This window comes from Panulirus ornatus, chromosome 49 (assembly GCF_036320965.1).
Source record: "Panulirus ornatus isolate Po-2019 chromosome 49, ASM3632096v1, whole genome shotgun sequence".
Classification (NCBI taxonomy): domain Eukaryota; kingdom Metazoa; phylum Arthropoda; class Malacostraca; order Decapoda; family Palinuridae; genus Panulirus; species Panulirus ornatus.
The window spans coordinates 8,456,627-8,477,795 of NC_092272.1; the positions used below are offsets into that span (position 1 = coordinate 8,456,627).

Consider the following 21,169-nt stretch of genomic DNA (forward strand, 5'->3'; position numbering starts at 1 on the left):
ATGAGACGTCGCGGTTCGCTCGGTCACCTGGTTAGCCATATACAATATATATATATATATATATATATATTTTTTTTTTTTTTTTTGCTTTGTCGCTGTCTCCCGCGTTTGCGAGGTAGCGCAAGGAAACAGACGAAAGAAATGGCCCAACCCACCCCCAAACACATGTATATACATACGTCCACACACGCAAATATACATACCTACACAGCTTTCCATGGTTTACCCCAGACGCTTCACATGCCTTGATTCAATCCACTGACAGCACGTCAACCCCGGTATACCACATCGCTCCAATTCACTCTATTCCTTGCCCTCCTTTCACCCTCCTGCATGTTCAGGTCCCGATCACACAAAATCTTTTTCACTTCATCTTTCTACCTCCAATTTGGTCTCCCTCCTCTCCTCGTTCCCTCCACCTCCGACACATATATCCTCTTGGTCAATCTTTCCTCACTCATTCTCTCCATGTGCCCAAACCATTTCAAAACACCCTCTTCTGCTCTCTCAACCACGCTCTTTTTATTTCCACACATCTCTCTTACCCTTACGTTACTCACTCGATCAAACCACCTCACACCACACATTGTCCTCAAACATCTCATTTCCAGCACATCCATCCTCCTGCGCACAACTCTATCCATAGCCCACGCCTCGCAACCATACAACATTGTTGGAACCACTATTCCTTCAAACATACCCATTTTTGCTCTCCGAGATAATGTTTTCGACTTCCACACATTCTTCAAGGCTCCCAGAATTTTCGCCCCCTCCCCCACCCTATGATCCACTTCCGCTTCCATGGTTCCATCCGCTGCCAGATCCACTCCCAGATATCTAAAACACTTCACTTCCTCCAGTTTTTCTCCATTCAAACTCACCTCCCAATTGACTTGACCCTCAACCCTACTGTACCTAATAACCTTTGCTCTTATTCACATTTACTCTTAACTTTCTTCTTTCACACACTTTACCAAACTCAGTCACCAGCTTCTGCAGTTTCTCACATGAATCAGCCACCAGCGCTGTATCATAAGCGAACAGCAACTGACTCACTTCCCAAGCTCTCTCATCCCCAACAGACTTCATACTTGCCCCTCTTTCCAAAACTCTTGCATTCACCTCCCTAACAACCCCATCCATAAACAAATTAAACAACCATGGAGACATCACACACCCCTGCCGCAAACCTACATTCACTGAGAACCAATCACTTTCCTCTCTTCCTACACGTACACATGCCTTACATCCTCGATAAAACTGTTCACTGCTTCTAACAACTTGCCTCCCACACCATATATTCTTAATACCTTCCACAGAGCATCTCTATCAACTCTATCATCTGCCTTCTCCAGATCCATAAATGCTACATACAAATCCATTTGCTTTTCTAAGTATTTCTCACATACATTCTTCAAAGCAAACACCTGATCCACACATCCTCTACCACTTCTGAAACCACACTGCTCTTCCCCAATCTGATGCTCTGTACATGCCTTCACCCTCTCAATCAATACCCTCCCATATAATTTACCAGGAATACTCAACAAACTTATACCTCCGTAATTTGAGCACTCACTCTTATCCCCTTTGCCTTTGTACAATGGCACTATGCACGCATTCCGCCAATCCTCAGGCACCTCACCATGAGTCATACATACATTAAATAACCTTACCAACCAGTCAACAATACAATACAATACAATATATATTCTACCCAGGAGTCTCTTCTATCCTTATGAGGCTCCTACAGCACTTAGGAAGCTGACCACGCCCACCGTCCGGCACAGTAGAGTGGCAAGTGCTGCTCGTGTCTGGTATATGCTAGATGCGTAGTGGGTGTCGCCACTCTCCGCCTGCTCGAAATTACACATGGAGTGTGAGATCATCTTGAGCGAGGCTGTCTCCGGGACCTTCTCACTTCAGCCAGAGAGGTGTTCATATTTCTGCTACCAGGAGTAAGCAGCCTTGGACTGCAGAGACCTCCAGAAAGATTCTGGGGAACACCAGGTCTCTCATAGAAATTGGACTTTGGTAATCATATATGGATGAAATAGATGAATGAATATATGGATAGATAGGTATATAGATAAACTGATTGGTAGATAGACAGATAGATAAGTAGAAAGGTTCTGGAAATGCACCAGTGAGAAGTTCATAAACTGTAATTTACTGAGGACGGACGTAAGACTTGTCGTCCTCCTTGTGCGCAAGCACGGCAGATGTCCCTGATATCTTGAGCAGTATGAAGGATTGGAAGTAAAATCTGTAATATTAGGCAGGATACAAAATACAGCAGTTGTCAAACGCCTTGTCTCTCCGGATGATTTAAGAACTCTAAAGCTTCTAATACTGATCATCTCATTGAGATTTGTACTATTACTAATATCTTTCTTATTGCTGTCATCTTTATCATAAAATGATACTATTGATGGCGGCTAAAGCTTGAGTCTTGCTGCTAAGTGCGTGTTAGTCACAGTCCTGACGATAACAGAGGCAAGACTGGTAGTGATGGGCAGCATAGTAGTGTTATAGTAGTAGACTCCAGTCTCCTGCCAGTGATACCCCGGTCTTTACGTAAACCATCTACTGCCCACACACCCATCACGTAACGTCGACCTACAGGGCCTCTAACGGTTGTACATAAGTACAGAAGATCATAAATGGTAGCAGATGTTGTAGACTACGAGGAAGAGGCTTACCTGCTACCAAGCAGGAATTATCAACGACGACGGACAGACAAGATGAAACAGTGGATATTGTAAACTTCACGAGGTAGACTAGTAGAAAGAACAGAAATTCTAGAGTACAAATGAGACCGCTAGGACTGTATTAGGTTGGAGCACCACCTCTGCTGCCCCTGCTAACCTTCCTGCTACTTCTAATTTTCCATTCGTAGTCTACATCTATTGTGCTCTATAACCCCTGCTTCTGTCTTGCTCTGTCGTCCTTCTCACCCAGGTTAGTCTCGCTCTCGTAGTGTGTATATTCTTGCTACCTTGACTGTCTTCCGTCTCGTGGTCTACAACCCCTGCTGGTCCTTCCTGTCTCCTCATTACATATGATTTCCTCCGCTGGTAACCCTCTCGTGGTCTGAAGCTCCTGCCACTCATGCCATTCTACAATCATTGAATCTACACAAGTCTCTTCTATAAAGTCAGTAACCCTTGCTGTTCCTCGCTGCTACATCTACTATGAGTCTTTCCTCCCATAGACGTCTTCTCTCTCGTGTGCCTCAGTTCCGACCTCCTCCTCCTGCTGGTGCTGGGAAGATCTCGCCACATTTACATCCTGGCCGGCCGGTAACGCAGGCGCACCAATACACTTTTAATGAAATGAGTGAGAGGAGTGTACCCTCAGGCGAAAGGCAGGATAGCGAAGTACACAAGTTTGCGCATTACTTAGACGAACGCCCGGGGGATAAGGCTGCCATAGTAACTCAGAACATTCCAGAAGTTATCCTGATTGATACTGGTTTATAGATGGGGTCACTGGGCGTGGCTTTTCACAAGCCACTCCCACGATGGTATAATGAATGTGTCAGAAGTTTGTCTTATTGTAACGTTACTTGTTGTAGTGCACATACAGTATGTATTGACGTGTATGGGAAGTAGACTGGATGTTATAAAGAACTGTAAGATATGTAGAACAACAGATGTGTATCCCTGCAAACGGTATCCCTATAGGAAGAGCCCCGCGATCTAAGTGGACCTTAACGTAGTGGTGGGGTTTGTGTGGAGCAGTAATGGCTTGAACTATGGCAGTGCGGATTTTCCTTCCCCTGGTACGAGGGTTGAACCATGTTGCAAAGGTCAAGTTTGATCTCTCACACCAACAACACATGAAAGCTATTTTCTAGCTTCCTATACTTCTCCTTCTTTCCTTCTTGGTCTATCAAAACTGGAATTGGTCATTTGTTTGAGTTAAAATGAATTTCAAAGAGAGAATATTCTGAGCTGTGTTAAGAGCGCTGAATTGCCTTAGATGCTCCAGTGCTTGGTATATAAGCCTAGATTTTATAATCCAATCCAATCCTAAAGGAACAAATATAACTAATGAAAGCGGTAGCTAGTTTGGTGAACCTAGTAACGTCTCCTGAGAAAGACACGAAACACTCGCATCCTATGACCCCTTCCCCGAAATAAACAAATGAGTTGCCTCCGTTTAGGATGGGAATCAATTTGATTAGCATAGAATTAATAGTTTGAAGTAAGCGAGCGTGTATCGGGGACTCGCCGGAATGGACCGGATTATCTATCCAATCAACTTTCTCTGCCGATGGTCTGGCAAGTAGTTGGGTTAATACCTACTTTACATAGGCAGACGCCGGTCCCTTCGGCAGGAGGTGAGCGTGATCCCCAGGCATTAATCCTGCCCTCCACGCTGTAATATGCAAGGGAAGCGGGTCGCCCGCTGGAGCTAACCTTCAGAAAAAAAAAAGACTGAAATGACTGAGAGTAACAATGTCCTGCTCTCCTATTTAATCGATTTTTGGTGAATAGACTTTTCTGTTCTTTATGAGATTGGGATTGTTCAAGTTCTGCTACTGTTAGAATTGGATTAATTAAGTTCTGTTTCTGTTGCTTTCGAATTATTTAAGTCTATTTATGTTAGATTCTGATTAATTAAGTTCCGATTCTGATGTATGACTTTAATGTACATGAAATGGAAATATTTCTTTTTTGATTCAAGTTACTGTCGTATGAGAGTTGAAAGTCTCGAAAAACTGAAAATTGTGTAAATATCAAAGATGTATTAGACAGACGAGATCGAGACCAGAGAGATAGGAAGATGGGATACATGGTATAAATGAAAGAGATTTAAGAGATGAAGAAGGCAAGAGGGAGACAAGCGTTGCAGGTGCTGAGGAGATGATGGTGCCTGTCGGAATGAGATGATGATGGAAATATATACAGCGAGGGAGAGGTGAATGATGTGTAGTGAAGAAATGATATAAGAAAACTGTAAGCAATGAAGAACATACAAATGTAGTGAGAGACTCTGGAGGAAGATGAGAATGACAGGCCTGGTAAGGTTACTTGAAGATGAGAGTATGAGAATATAAGTTACACTTTACAGATGGTCGATGATGAGACACGTGCAGCATTAGAGGCACGAGAAATGAGAAAGTTAACAAGAGATAGGTAGATGTAAGAAGAGCAGGTAGAGCAGCCCAGAGGTCGAGGGCGACACCTCGACTTCTACCTGTGTTTGAGTGGTAGAAAAAACTAAAATGTAGTTGGAAATGACTTGAAACTACCCTTTGGGTAAGATGTGATGATTGGCAGCTTATAAGGTATGTGGGGGACGAAACAGTGTGGCTGGTGGTGAGAGAGAAGGAAGGTTGGTAGGTTCATATGAGAGAGAGAGAGAGAGAGAGAGAGAGAGAGAGAGAGAGAGAGAGAGAGAGAGAGAGAGAGGAGTGTAATTAGGGATACAGATCACCCAGGTGTCAGAAAAAGTAACGAGAACATTACTATCTTGCAGGTTACGGTTCCGACACTTGAGTCAGGGAGGTGCTGGACGTCGGTGGTCAGGTAAGACATGAATCATTATTATGCTTTCTACCAATAGTGATAGTTTTATAGAATATTATATATATTTATATATATTATAAATATTTATATATTTATTATATATAGTTAGACTGAGGTGCAGAACCTTCGAAATTATCTGCTTCGGAAACAAAGGAACATGTTGTCCTGGCTGTTGTGATGGCTCCCACCAGACGCGTTGGTCTGACTAGTTGTGTTTCGTCCTCCATTTTATGAGCACGTCTTGTGAAAGTTTTGTTGTTGAATGTTGTTAGCTGTGCTGCTGGTCGTGTCTTACCCACAGGTAGTGTTTGTGGATTTCCGAGATGTTGCACAACGCAAGACTGCCAAACCGTCTTCATAATTCTGCAAAATTTTTGCAACAAACTAACGTTGTACCTTGTGATAGGAAACCCATTCAACACGCTTCTCATCTCACACTTGGTCATTCCTTATATGACAGATGTTGGTCATACTGCACATGACAGATGTTGGTCATACTGCACATGACAGATGTTGGTCATACTGCACATGACAGATGTTGGTCATACTGCACATGACAAATGTTGGTCATACTGCACATGACAGATGTTGGTCATACTGCACATGACAGATGTTGGTCATACTGCACATGACAGATGTTGGTCATACTGTACATGACAGATGTTGGTCATACTGTACATGACAGATGTTGGTCATACTGTACATGACAGATGTTGGTCATACTGCACATGACAGATGTTGGTCATACTGTACATGACAGATGTTGGTCATACTGCACATGACAAATGTTGGTCATACTGCACATGACAGATGTTGATCATACTGCACATGACAGATGTTGGTCATACTGCACATGACAGATGTTGGTCATACTGTACATGACAGATGTTGGTCATACTGTACATGACAGATGTTGGTCATACTGTACATGACAGATGTTGGTCATACTGCACATGACAGATGTTGGTCATACTGCACATGACAGATGTTGATCATACTGCACATGACAGATGTTGGTCATACTGCACATGACAGATGTTGGTCATACTGCACATGACAGATGTTGATCATACTGCACATGACAGATGTTGGTCATACTGCACATGACAGATGTTGGTCATACTGCACATGACAGATGTTGGTCATACTGTACATGACAGATGTTGGTCATACTGTACATGACAGATGTTGGTCATACTGTACATGACAGATGTTGCTCTTACTGTACATGAGACATGTTGGTCACATTGTACATGACAGATATTGGTTATACTATACATGGCAGATGTTGATCATGCTGTATATGAGACAGATATTGCTCATACTATACATGACAGACGTTAGTTATACTGTACATGACATGTAGGTCATACCGTACACGACATGTTGATCATACTGTACATGTGACAGATGTTGGTCGTATTGTACATGAGACAGATTTTGGTCGTACTGCGCATGAGACATGTTTGTCATACCGTACATGTTGATCATACTGTACATGTGACAGACGTCGGTCTTACTGTACATGATACAGATGTTGGTCGTGCTGTACATGAGACATGTTGGTCGTACTGTACATGAGACATGTTGGTCATACTGTACATGAGACAGATGTTGGTCATACCTTGCATGACATGTTGATCATACTATACTTGAGATAGATGTTGGTCGTACTGTACATAAGACAGATGTTGCTCTATAATTATAATTCATGTTCTGTTTGCATCATAATCACCCATTACCTTACATATTACCAACATATACTCCAACAAGATGTTGTGATAAATCATTATTCCTAAGTGAGATTCTGTGTTACGTGAAGTTATACTTGCTGGTGTCTTGGTTCATGTGAGGTTATGTCAGCTGTCAGCCCCTAGTAACGTTACATTACCTACCAGCCCCATGTAACGTTACATCAGCAACCAGACCCATGTAACGTTACATCACCTACCAGCCACACGTAACATTACCTAACCTACTAGTCCCATATAAAGTTACATCAACTACTATAGTCGCGGCGCACGAGTCTGCAAGGTTTCATTATCGTGTCCTGGCAGCCTAACGCTCCACAGTGCGTCCGATTTCGTGGACAGTGTGATACTCATAGGAAACAGTTGTCTGTTTTATTTGAATGGCCAAATATGCAGGCAGTAATGACGAATGCGGTTAATTGACTCGGTTCTAAGTTTCAGAGAATAAATACTGTAGCAGACAACTATTTTTGTTAATTTACAATGTAGCTCTAACACCCCGGAGAGAGAGAGAGAGAGAGAGAGAGAGAGAGAGAGAGAGAGAGAGAGAGAGAGAGAGAGAGAGAGAGAGAGAGAGAGAGATGTAGTGCAGCTTACATACTATTATGGGTGTATGGAACATAGTGCAGCGGGTAGAGAAAGAGGAGGTAAATCCGGACATCGGCTGCAAATATTCACCTTTGCCGCCTTCTCCTGCCATTCATCTGTTGTCAGTTAATGCTCTACCCACCAGCAATAACCAACAGTATTGCAATGTCACATATTTTGCTGATAATAATCCAGGAAATTAGAGTACCTATGTACCATGGTGTGGCCAGAATACGACGTACATATTTTGTAATTAACATACAGTGGATCAGCTGGGTGCACTCCTTCGAGGCTGAAATAAGGTTTTGCGTGACCCTGTCTATCTGACCTCGACCTTACATTTCCCGGTTAACCTCACTCACACCGGACACAAGGTTGACTTACTAATACAACATAAACTCAAGAACAGTGATAGAACTATCTAAAACTTTTCGACTGTAAATGGATCTAATTTGTACATGACTGATATTCAAAATGTTGTTGCTCAGTGTAACTAGTTCTCTGAAGATGTGGTAATATACGAAAGCGCTCAGCATTCACCTGTTTCCTAGTAATGTTTCTGCACACACACACACACACACACACACACACACACACATATATATATATATATGTGTGTGTGTGTGTGTGTGTGTGTGTGTGTGTGTTGTGCTGTTCTGTGAGTTGTGTGTTGTTCTCCTGGTTGTGGGTACTGGCTCTCTGAAGGCTTGTTTGTTCCAGTATCATTATATCTCGTTTTCTTTGTCATTCCTGTAACTTTAAACAATTCGAGTGTTTCCTTTGCAATTATGTTTTATGTTTTGCGTACATAAGAGTTTACATTGGTTTACTCATATGAGAGTTTACAATGGTTCTTGCAAGCAGTTCTTGTTATCTTAGATGTGGTCAGCTTGCCATCTTTGTTGTCATGCTTCAGTAGACATTATAAACCGTTGTTTATTGTGTTATTCCTGTTTTTTCTGCCACTAACATATCCTTCCACTAACATGTTTCCCTTAATCGAACAATAGGTTTAGATAAAATTCCTTCATACTGAAATTATGACCTTTATTAAACTGATACACTAATACCGATACAGACATTTAAATATCTAATGTATCCCTAATTTAATTTTCTATACACTGAAGAGCTGTGGAGGAAACATCACTATGTACAACTTGAGTAATAATCAGATATGGTAATGGAATGTACAGTCAGAACACACGAAGAAACACGCGCGGAAGGTGACGTCACAATCGTCACATTACAGGTAATTAAATAGAGATGAGAAGTGACATCATTGCCGATACACCTTTTTCTGTACTGACCAACGACAAACTGGTCTTCCTGGCTTGCCAGGGAACCTTTAACTCAGTGTTAATTTTTTGTTTTCACATGATAAAGGCCCTTTCATTTTGTATGTACATATTTGTGAAAACATTGCACACTGACACCACACACACACACACACACACACACACACACACACACACACACACACATATATATATATATATATATATATATATATATATATATATATATATATATATATATATATATATATATATATATATATTGCAAGAGGTGACACTGGTGCGCGTGATCTTGTATATGCATAGAACCACTGGGAAAATGAAGCACGATAAGTTCCCAAGTGCACTTTCGTGTAATAATCACATCGTCAGGGAAGATGGAAGAATGATAAAGAAGACGTAGCACAGTCGGTTGATATACAAGGAGGAGACGTAGGTTAGACACCATTGGTAAACAAGCATTACGCTTGTTTACCAATGGTGTCTAACCTACGTCTCGTCCTTGTATATCAACCGACTGTGCTACGTCTTCTTTATCATTCTTCCATCTTCCCTGACGATGTGATTATTACACGAAAGTGCACTTGAGACCTTATCGTGCTTCATTTTCCTAGTTGTTATATATATATATATATATATATATATATATATATATATATATATATATATATATATATATATATAGTAAATAATTGTTTTTAGTATGATGCATATTGAAAAGATATAATGATCATTGTAGCATGTTTTACAATACCTTGCGTCAGTTGCTACACAGAGTAAACTTTTGGTTCAGAACTTTAGAGATAAGCCGTTCTCATTATTTGCACGAACTTACTGTCATGACCTGTATAAATACGTTTATGGATAAAACTAAATTCTTGATTTTCAATTAAGAAATCCTTATATTTGGTTAATGAACCTTATGAGAAAGTATCAGATTTATCTTTATTTGTGAATAATTGTTCCAAGTGTGCAAAATAAATCAGTTTCACGTTAAGATTAACGTATGGTTATGATGACTTGAGAGGCATGACTAGGGTATGGATTTTCTCCTGGCCGAGGTCACACTAGGCCAACACTAGCTTCCTAGCCACGTTTTCACCTGAAATATTCCAGTACAGCTTGTAATCATATCTACATTAAGAAATATTAATGGAAACCAAATAGAAAAGAGGCATTTAAAGTGAATTGATCAACATATATTTTCTGTTATATAGACAGATATATTAAAGTCTGTAAGGTTGTCTTATGTACAGAAATGGATAATAATCCTAGGTATCTGTACACTTAAATTCAAGATAACGCCAGGTTTTCCTTCTTACATCCTGTACATGTTCATGACATGTTTCATCCTCAACAGTGAAGGTAAATATAACTGAGAAAAATGGTTATGATATGAACCATGAGATGTTGCACGCGATGACTCTGTTCGGGCATGCCTGAGATAGGAGCAGCCGAGGACCACGTTAACCCCTGGCCTGAAGTAGGGGCAGCCGAGGACCACGTTTACCCCTGACTCAAGAAGGGGCAGCAGAAGGCCACTTGTACCACTGGCCTAAGTTAGGAGCAGTAGAGGGCAACGTGTACCCCTGGCCTGAGGAAGGGGCAACAGATGGCCAATTGTACCCTTGGCTTGAGGAATGGGCAGCAGATGGCAAAGTGTACCCCTTACCCGAGGAAGATGGGGCAGCAGAAGGCCACATGTACCCCTGGCCTGAGGGGGGAGGGGCAGCAGAGGTCCACGTGTACCCTGGCCTGAAGGGAGCAGCAGAAAGCCAGAGGTTGCTCCCCTCCACTGCAGGAACAGTCCTTCGAAGTTTACATGTTGCAGTCTTACGTATGCTTTTCGAAGCAAAATAATAAAGAAGACGGTCAGAGGATGTATATTGAAGTAGAACAGTTGTGGGTGTGTTCTAACATCACACCACTGGAAGAATTGGAAAGCTTTGATGTACTATGACGGGTCTCGGCTCATTCTGCGAGGCTCCCACAAGGCTGCCGTGGGCCTCTGACACGCGGAGTATTTTACATGGAAGTCTTCACATCGGCAGCTTACTACGGGAGGCCCAGTTACTTTTGTAGTCGCAGGCGTTACGCGATAACGGTATTCATGCAGGAAAACTTGTCTGTTGGCGCTGAGGTGGTAAAGAAGGCATTGTTGTCCGGGGCGGGGGGCGACCTTGTGTCTGTCCCGCCACTGGAGTAAGAGAAGGCGGGCGAGTGGGACTTGGCCTTAAGGCGCAGCGAGGCGATGGATGAGGACATGGAGGAGGTCTGGTCCCGGTAGACGTAGGGAGGTGTCGGAGCCGGATAGGGGCAGGGGGCAGCACTGGAACCCAGGGAGGAGGACATGGTGGTAGGCATGAGGTTAGCGGAGCCGCCCATACCCTGTGTCGGCGTCTGGAAGCAATTGATGGGAGACATGGCGGATGGCTGTTGGCTCATGAGGGGATTCATATTGACGCCGTTGAAGCCCCAGGCGAAGCTCTTGGCCCCCAGGGGAGGCGGGGTGACCTTGGCCCAGTTGTTATAGGAATAGCCAGAGTAGAGACCATCGTCGGGCCAAGCTAGGCCATTGAGCTGGGCCCCCCACCCGCCCTTCAGGTCTCCCGGCATCCCCGCAGTCATGGCGTGGCGCTCACGTTTCCGCCATTTGGCCCGCCGGTTCTTGAACCAGATCTGTTGGGGAGAGAGGGAGGCTAGATCAATTCACACACATCAACTCCCAGACTAAGAGGCTGTGAAAAAAAATGGAGTATGTCTCCTGCCTTGATCATCTTCAGTCCGATGGGACGTACCAAACGCATCTTCACTACACACTTCATAAACCTATATTTACTTCACCATTAAGAAACGAATCTTAGTTACACCCTCAAAACAACTGCGTTTGACGAAATCCTAAAAGGTAAGGTAAACTGCATGTTTACAACATGCTCGATACTTCTGGCCTTCGACCTGCCCGGTTAGGGTATTGATTGTTGGAAGGAAAACTAAGACTGACATACGAAGAAACAGAAAAGAAATGTTTGCCTGTCATGATGGAAGACATTATTACGAGAGCCACTGCTACACATTCTAGAAACCGACCCACACACTCAAGAAACCGAAGTTCAGACTCGAGAAACAAGAAACCACTGGCTTCATACGGTAGAATTAGAAAAGAATCTTTACACCACAAGTGAAAAAAAATGAACGTAAAACAAAGTATGAAAGGAAAATGTAGAAAAAGACATAATCATGGGAAGTAGAAAAAACTTAAAACCGAATTAATCTGACGTAATGAGAGGTACTTGGAGGTCAGAGTACAGCACGGAACCCACATAATTCTCCACCTACTCAAGATAAACCACTTTTGAAGTATCAGATAGACCGTAGATAATGAATCAGTACCACAGATAGATAATGAACCAGTACCACAGATAGATAATGAACCAGTACCACAGATAGATAATGAACCAGTACCACAGATAGATAATGAACCAGTACCACAGATAGATAATGAACCAGTACCACAGACATATAATGAGCCAGTACCACAGACATAAACCACTCGGTTATGGAATGATAAACCATTCCGACAACGAAAGGTAAACCTGTGCAATACCAAATGACAAAGTATTGTAACCTCGATTGATGACTGACCTCATCACTACCAAGTAAAGAACTTTGGTCTTCTCATACAGTCACTTTCGTCCCTAACTCACAAGTCACTCTCGTCCGCACCCCATCAGTTGACATTGGCCAGCCTGGGGGTACTCGATCTACCCTTGTGCTAACTACATTGAAACACAACACAGTATAGAGTGAAACATAAACTAGTCTGGTAACACTGACTCAGGTAACAGGTCTTTCATTCATTAACACGTGACTATGAAGTTCCGGCAAAGCTTCATGCGCTGGTTCTTGTTATTGATCACACGGAAATTTAAAGAAAAAAGTTCCTGCTATTACTGTTGATGACTGCACCATTCTTACAACATACATCCCACTCACGTGACACATACACCTCACTAGACACCAGTAACATACCAGCCATACACCTCACTACGCACCAGTCTGGTAACATACCAGCCATACCTGCCATCCGAACAACTCTGATTAGCAATACACCTATAAAGTGAGACTTGAACCTACCTGACACTTGAGTCAGACACATACACAAATCTAGCAAGACACACACATTTCTACTGATCGCATTTGGGTCACACACTCGCTACATCCACTTCATCATAAAGCTTTAGAGGAAGTTAAGACATCCTAAATGTAAATACACTTAATATGCTGGTCTAGTGAGACGCACATCTGCCACACACGAGACAAACACTTTCATGGTGAACACATGAACCTCTCACGTGATACACAAAACATTCCCGTGAAGCAAACCACACCCCAGCACGTGTATAAACCACACCCCAGCACGTGTATAAATCACACCCCAGCATGTGTATAAACCACACCCCACCACGTGTATAAACCACACCCCACCACGTGTATAAACCACACCCCACCACGTGTATAAACCACACCCCACCACGTGTATAAACCACTCCCCAGCCTGTACAAACCACACCTCAGCACATGTATATATCACACCCCAGCACGTGTATAAACCACTCCCCAGCCTCTGTATAAACCACACCCCAGCACGTGTATAAACCACACCCCAGCATGTGTATAAACCACGTGTATAAACCTCACCCCAGCATGTGTATAAACCACGTGTATAAACCACACCCCAGTATGTGAATAAACCACACCCCAGCACATGTATAAACCACACCCCAGCACGTGTATACACCACACCCCAGCATGTGTATAAACCACACCCCAGCACGTGTATAAAGCACACCCCAGCATGTGTATAAATCACACCCCAGCACGTGTATAAACCACACCCCAGCACGTGTATAAACCACACCCCAGCATGTGTATAAACCACTCTCCAGCCTCTATAAACCACACCCCAGCATGTGTATAAACCAGTGCCCAGCATGTGTATAAACCACACCTCAGCATTTGTATAAATCACTCCCCAGCACGTTTATAAACCACACACCAGCATATGCATAAACCACTCTCCAGCACGTGTATAAACCACACCCCAGCTCGTGTATAAACCACACCTCAGCCTATGTATAAACCACACCTCAGCATGTGTATAAACCACTCCTCAGCACGTGTATAAACCACACCCCAGCATGTGTATAAACCACTCCCCAGCACGTGTATAAACCACTCCCCAGCACGTGTATAAACCACACCCCAGCATGTGTATAAACCACACCCCAGCATGTGTATAAACCACTGCCCAACAAGTGTATAAACCACACCCCAGCATGTGTATAAACCACACCCCAGCATGTGTATAAACCACTGCCCAACAAGTGTATAAACCACACCCTAGCACGTGTATCAACCATTCCCTAGCATGTCTATACACCACTGCCTAGCATGTGTTTAAACCACTGCCCAGCATGTGTATAAACCACTGCCCAGCATGTGTATAAACCACACCCCAGCATGTGTATAAACCACACCCCAGCATGTGTATAAACCATACCCCAGCAAGTGTATAAACCACACCCCAGCACGTGTATAAACCACACCCCAGCATGTGTATAAACCACACCCCAGCACGTGTATAAACCACACCCCAGCACGTGTATAAACCACATCCCAGCATGTGTATAAACCACAGCCCAGCACATGTATAAACCACATCCCAGCATGTGTATAAACCACACCCCAGCACGTGTATAAACCACTCCCCAGCACGTGTATAAACCACTCCTTAGCATGTGTATAAACCACTCCCCAGCACGTGTATAAACCACTCCTCAGCACGTGTATAAACCACACCCCAGCATGTGTATAAACCACACCCCAGCATGTGTATAAACCACACCCCAGCATGTGTATAAACCACACCCCAGCATGTGTATAAACCACACCCCTTCATGTGTATAAACCACTCCCTAGCATTTGTATAAACCACTGCCCGGCACGTGTATAAACCACTGCCCAGCACGTGTATAAACCACACCCCTACTTCTGATTTAACCATTCCCTGTCTTAGGTCCCAGTCATGAAGACGCCTGTCTTAGGTCCCAGTCATCAAGACGCCTGTCTTAGGTCCCAGTCATGAAGACGCCTGTCTTAGGTCCCAGTCATGAAGACGCCTGTCTTAGGTCCCAGTCATGAAGACGCCTGTCTTAGGTCCCAGTCATGAAGACGCCTGTCTTAGGTCCCAGTCATGAAGACGCCTGTCTTAGGTCCCAGTCATGAAGACGCCTGTCTTAGGTCCCAGTCATGAAGATGCCTGTCTTAGGTCCCAGTCATGAAGACGCCTGTCTTAGGTCCCAGTCATGAAGACGCCTGTCTTAGGTCCCAGTCATGAAGACGCCTGTCTTAGGTCCCAGTCATGAAGACGCCTGTCTTAGGTCCCAGTCATGAAGACGCCTGTCTTAGGTCCCAGTCATGAAGACGCCTGTCTTAGGTCCCAGTCATGAAGACGCCTGTCTTAGGTCCCAGTCATGAAGACGCCTGTCTTAGGTCCCTGTCATGAAGACGCCTGTCTTAGGTCCCAGTCATGAAGACGCCTGTCTTAGGTCCCAGTCATGAAGACGCCTGTCTTAGGTCCCAGTCATGAAGACGCCTGTCTTAGGTCCCAGTCATGAAGACGCCTGTCTTAGGTCCCAGTCATCAATCTGTATAAAGATTCATGTCACATCACCCTCTGTGTTCCTTTGTCAACTCTAAATCAATAAGATTCTTCTTTGTCTCGTTTTAAAGCTACACCTGAAGTTTTGTTCATTACTGACCTGAGCACTTGGCCACCCCAACACACTCACCAACACCAGTCACGACCACCCCAACACACTCACCAACACCAGTCACGACCACTCGAAAAAAAAATAAACTTAACATGAGAAGAGTAGCGAGAGCACTAGAGAACCGTGATAAAACATGAGGATTAGAGAACAATGAAAACGACAAAAAAAAAAAAAAAATGAAATCAAATAGTGAAATGACAGGTAAGAGAACACAGAGAATTTAAGTATAATATCTTGTGAAAACACCAGACAGAGCGAAGAACAGAAAAATCAGTAATAACAAGAATTATATGACAACGTACAATTATAGGAAATTAGATCATTTTCAACAAGAAAAGAGTAAAAAAGTATGATAAATAAATTGGATGTAACTAGAGAACGACATGACAATATTTACAGTTTGCAGCCATTTTCCATATGATTTACGTTTGTTTACTAAGCTTAGGAGAGACACGCGATGGATGAATACTTAAGCTGCGATCATGGTGATGGAAGTGCTCATTCGTCAAGCTTGGACTCTGCCTGTTACTTTGGTTGAGCAGCTGTCTGCCGCCGTCCGGCTTGTCATAACGGTTAGCGGGGCGGGTCTTCACCAGCCTCACTCTGGACTTCATTCCTGGAGGTCTTATGTATGTACAGTCGGGTGTTGTGTGGCACGAGTTGGGATTACACTGGTAAGGTTGTCGAGCATAACACAAAGTGATTGGATCAGGAGTTCACAGGCCGAAGTGTGATACAAGTTGTGTCGATGGTTATAGATGTGGGTTTCTGTGATGAAAGTCGTCGGAGGGGACAACAACTATTTGGCACAAACTTTAATGAAATGTGTTACTCGAAGAATTTACTAGAGCTGTGTAAAGTACTAAATGCTTTTAAGGTGACACGCAGCATTCAGTGATGTGCACCTCTGGACACTGGTTACATACCGAGTGTGTTCACATGTGGAACCTCTGCCATATGGTGTTTACCATGGAAATTCTAGAATTCCGGTAAGATTTTTATCTTTTTTTTGTAATTGTCACTTTGACAGTGTTAACATATCAGCAATGACACAACCAGTCGATACCCGCAGGTGAACTAATGATACTTGTACCCAGTGACTATGTGACTTTTTATATAATATACGGAAGACTACAGCCACACACCACTGGATCCCTTCCAGGCTGCTTGTGATAGTGGAAACTATATTAAAACCATACATATGTGTGGTGACAGTAGAACTAATATTAAAATAGAAAAAAATATAAACTTTTAATGTAGGTAAGGAGGCGCAAATAATATCAATCGTGGATTTGAAGCGAAATCATGATCAGGTCTTTGGTTACACGTGTCTATGGTGCTACTTACTGTCACTCTGGTAAATCATTCCACATGTTAACAGTCATGCTCAAGAAAAAGTATTTCGACTTATTCGAGGTCAAACTTTTGTCTACTTGTTTGTAAACATTACTAATAGTGAAATCAAAGGAATATATCACTATGTAAGTCCTTAAAACGAGATCAAAGCTTTTCATGATGTTGAATACCTGTATCGGACAACCTAACCTAACCTTTTATTTTGTTAACTAAATAGATTTAAGTCGTTTAGTTCTCTCTCTCTCTCTCTCTCTCTCTCTCTCTCTCTCTCTCTCTCTCTCTCTCTCTCTCTCTCTCTCTCTCTCATGTGATGCTTTGGTAGACAACAGACTCTTGTGAACGCCGTCGTTCTACCATTTTGGCTTCTCGTTGGAAACATACCGTCTACTACACGTTGGCACAAACATTCCCTCCACTGCTTTGAACGTTTACTAAAACTTTCCCGAGATACGTCCATATCGCTTTCATTTAATGTACCATCCCAAGTTTACTTGTCAAGACCAATATTTTGGAACTAAAATATGGTGTTTTTTTTTCGCGACTCTTGTGTTCACAAACATCACATGCAATGTCGAAAGCTTTAACACAGAGCAAGACACTGTCGCCTACAATATTTTCCCTGTTATCACTCTTAGATATAGTTTGTACCCAGAAATAACGCATTTGGCAAGGAAGGTAACATGTGTGACAATGATAGCTTTTCCAACACCATTATACCAGCGCTAGTATCCCAACACCAGTATACCAGCACCTGTTTACCAACACCAGTATGCATCAGTATACCAGCGCCAGTATTCCAGCACCTGTATGTCAGCACCAGAATACCAAACCTTGTATACTAGCATCAGTATACCAGACCTTTTATACCAACATTAGTATAGTAGCACCTTTATACTAGCACTTTACCAGCATACCAACATCTGTATACTAGCACCAGATTCCAAAATGAAGGCTGTGTTAATTAAGCAGAAGGGAGATTGATTCACATCCTCAGTCTGGACCCAAGAGAGGCACCCAGTATCACCAGAGCCGCCAGGGTACATAACAACAGATTGCATCTTGGCCAGTGGCAGGGCCAGGTAACTGTTCCTGGTGGCTGTAGGGTTCGGTCTCGTGATGCACACACTCAGATGCTGGGTTGGGTGCCACTCTGCAGCGTGCGGTGCGAGTGCTTTAAGATGGGTGTGCAGAATATCTTGTACAAAACGTGAGGCTCTGCAAGTTACTTTGCATCACAGAGACCCGTAGAAGGAAAGTAAACATATCGTAATCTTATGTGGAAAATAAAAGTCAGCTAGGAAGCCATCTCGACTTCACGACGGTAGGAATTAATGTAAACCTTTTTCACAGTACAAAATGTTGGAGCCTGACACTCACCCTGACTTGAGCCTCCTTCAGATTGAGCCACAGGGCGATCTCTTCCCTGGCGCTGAGGTCCGGATATCTGCAGTAGGAAGTTGTGTCAGTTTAAAGCATATCAGGAAAATAACATCCCTGCCTATCTATCAACCCACAAGACTACTGACTAATATATTCAACAAACTCAGTTATCTAAGATATTCACCTTACACAATCACGAACATTCATGTTGTTTGTAATACTCACATTTCTTTTAGTGTAGATTAATTTGTTCATACATTTTGACTCAGATTATGGTTCTTCTTGCCTTACGAAGAGTTGCATCACAAGATTTATACTTAACGATGTTGTGGAGTTTGTGACCTTCACTTCTGAGTTTTGATGTCCTGCCATATCCAAGATTTGATTACATGCGTGTTAGACACTACTAGATTCATCTCACTATAACCCTGTCGCTCACCTGTTCCTGGCGAAGGTGGCCTCCAGTTCCTGCAGTTGTTGTGAGGTGAAGTGCGTCCGCTGCCGGCGTTGTCGTTTCTTCTTGTTCTTGTCGTCGTCAGACTCCGTCGAGCACGACTGTGATGGCTTCTCGCCTGCATCTGTGAGCAGCACAACAACCTCTTAATTAGGTTATGGTCGTATGATGAAATACACTCATGAGAGTGGTTGCAGTCGTTAATAATGATTGAAGGATACGAATGATGGGTATTCAAACATAGCATGAAACACGAGGATATTTTATCGGTAAATGTAGAGTAATAATATCTTCACTTGTAAATGAAATAATGACACTTGAGACTGGAATGACGACTGAAGAAGGAAAGATGACTGACACGGCTGGCATGATGGTTGAAAGCGGAAGTCATCACTGAAACGGAAAATGTTATCGAGTGTAGAAATAACATGTGGGTTGAAATGCCTTGCAAACTGAAATATTACTGGTGCTGCTGTTTTTAACTTGAACTTAAACATTACAATAAACAGGGAAGGACATGTATATTTATAGATGTCTCAACAAATTCCCAATGATGCCATTGTAGACTGAGACAATATATCCGTACCTCCGTCTCTGGCATGACAGAGCCGCGGGCGGAGCCTCCCATAAATCAATGTAATTGATCTTTCCTTTGCGTTATTAGTTACTAATTGATCTTTGAGTTATTAGTTACTAATTGATCTTTGCGTTATTAGTTATTAATTTGCTTAAAAAAGATATCAGAAACATAAACGAATATAGAAGAAATGTTAGGGAGGAGGCAATATAGACATGGTCATTGTAGCAACATGCATTTGAAGATGGCTCTTATCAATAGATAGAAAATCCCGTTCTTTGTATAGTAACTTACATGGGGGTTTACTCCTGAGGTCCATGTTAGGTGATCTTGCCTCCAAACTTCACTTCAGGAAATCTCAGTATTTTGTATTTCTTTCGGAGGCCAACAGCATTTCATCACCAAATTACCACAAGGTGGGGTGGGGGCCACATTGTGGTAGGAACCTTAGCTTCGTACCGGAATCAGTAAAGCGCGACACTGTGGTGACGTAGTAACCAATTGTCACAGCAGGGTTTAGCCAGGTTACAAATTTGTTCCAGAATATCTACAACAGGATCAAACAGTTCTACAACAGAATCAAACAGTGCACCCACCCAGCCGCGCTGGACCACACAACACGTGCCCCATCCAGCCGCGCTGGACCACACAACACGTGCCCCACCTAGCACCGCTGGACCACATAACACGTGCCTCACCTAGCACCGCTGGACCACACAACACGTGCCCCACCTAGCACCGCTGGACCACACAACACGTGCCCCACCTAGCACCGCTGGACCACACAACACGTGCCGCACCTAGCACCGCTGGACCACACAACACGTGCCGCACCTAGCACCGCTGGACCACACAACACGTGCCCCACCTAGCACCGCTGGACCACACAACACGTGCCCCACCTAGCACCGCTGGACCACACAACATGTGCCCCACCTAGCACCGCTGGACCACACAACACGTGCCGCACCTAGCACCGCTGGACCACACAACACGTGCCGCACCTAGCACCGCTGGACCACACAACACGTGCCCCACCTAGCACCGTTGGACCATACAGCACGTGCCCCACCTAGCACCGCTGGACCATACAACACGTGCCCCACCTAGCACCGCTGGACCACACAACACGTGCCCCACCTAGCACCGCTGGACCACACAACACGTGCCCCACCTAGCACCGCTGGACCACACAACACGTAATTATACCGAGGTCTGAGTAGCTCAACTCACGTCCTTCATCCAGAAGTCACCTGAATCAACTGACCCTTGACCTCGCCACAGCATGGATCCCCCATCCCCAACACACACACACACACACACACACCTTGGCCACTGACACAGAGGTGACCACTCCTGCCACCAAAGGATTGACACCATCGTGTCCCATGGCAAGCA

The 21,169-nt window shown here is 43.6% G+C and overlaps 1 protein-coding gene across 1 annotated transcript in view; it reads right to left on the reverse strand.

Moving 5' to 3' along the window:
* Positions 1 to 9,795: 9,795 nt before the first annotated feature.
* Positions 9,796 to 21,169, reverse strand: part of LOC139764380 (uncharacterized) — a 77,317-nt gene continuing 65,943 nt past the window's right edge. The window contains exons 2-4 of the mRNA XM_071690943.1: positions 19,180 to 19,318; positions 18,738 to 18,804; positions 9,796 to 11,850 (exon numbers count right to left, since the gene is read on the reverse strand). Coding sequence (XP_071547044.1) covers positions 11,263 to 11,850; positions 18,738 to 18,804; positions 19,180 to 19,318 — 794 coding nt within the window. The 3' untranslated portion in view covers positions 9,796 to 11,262. The remainder of the gene's footprint in view (positions 11,851 to 18,737; positions 18,805 to 19,179; positions 19,319 to 21,169) is intronic.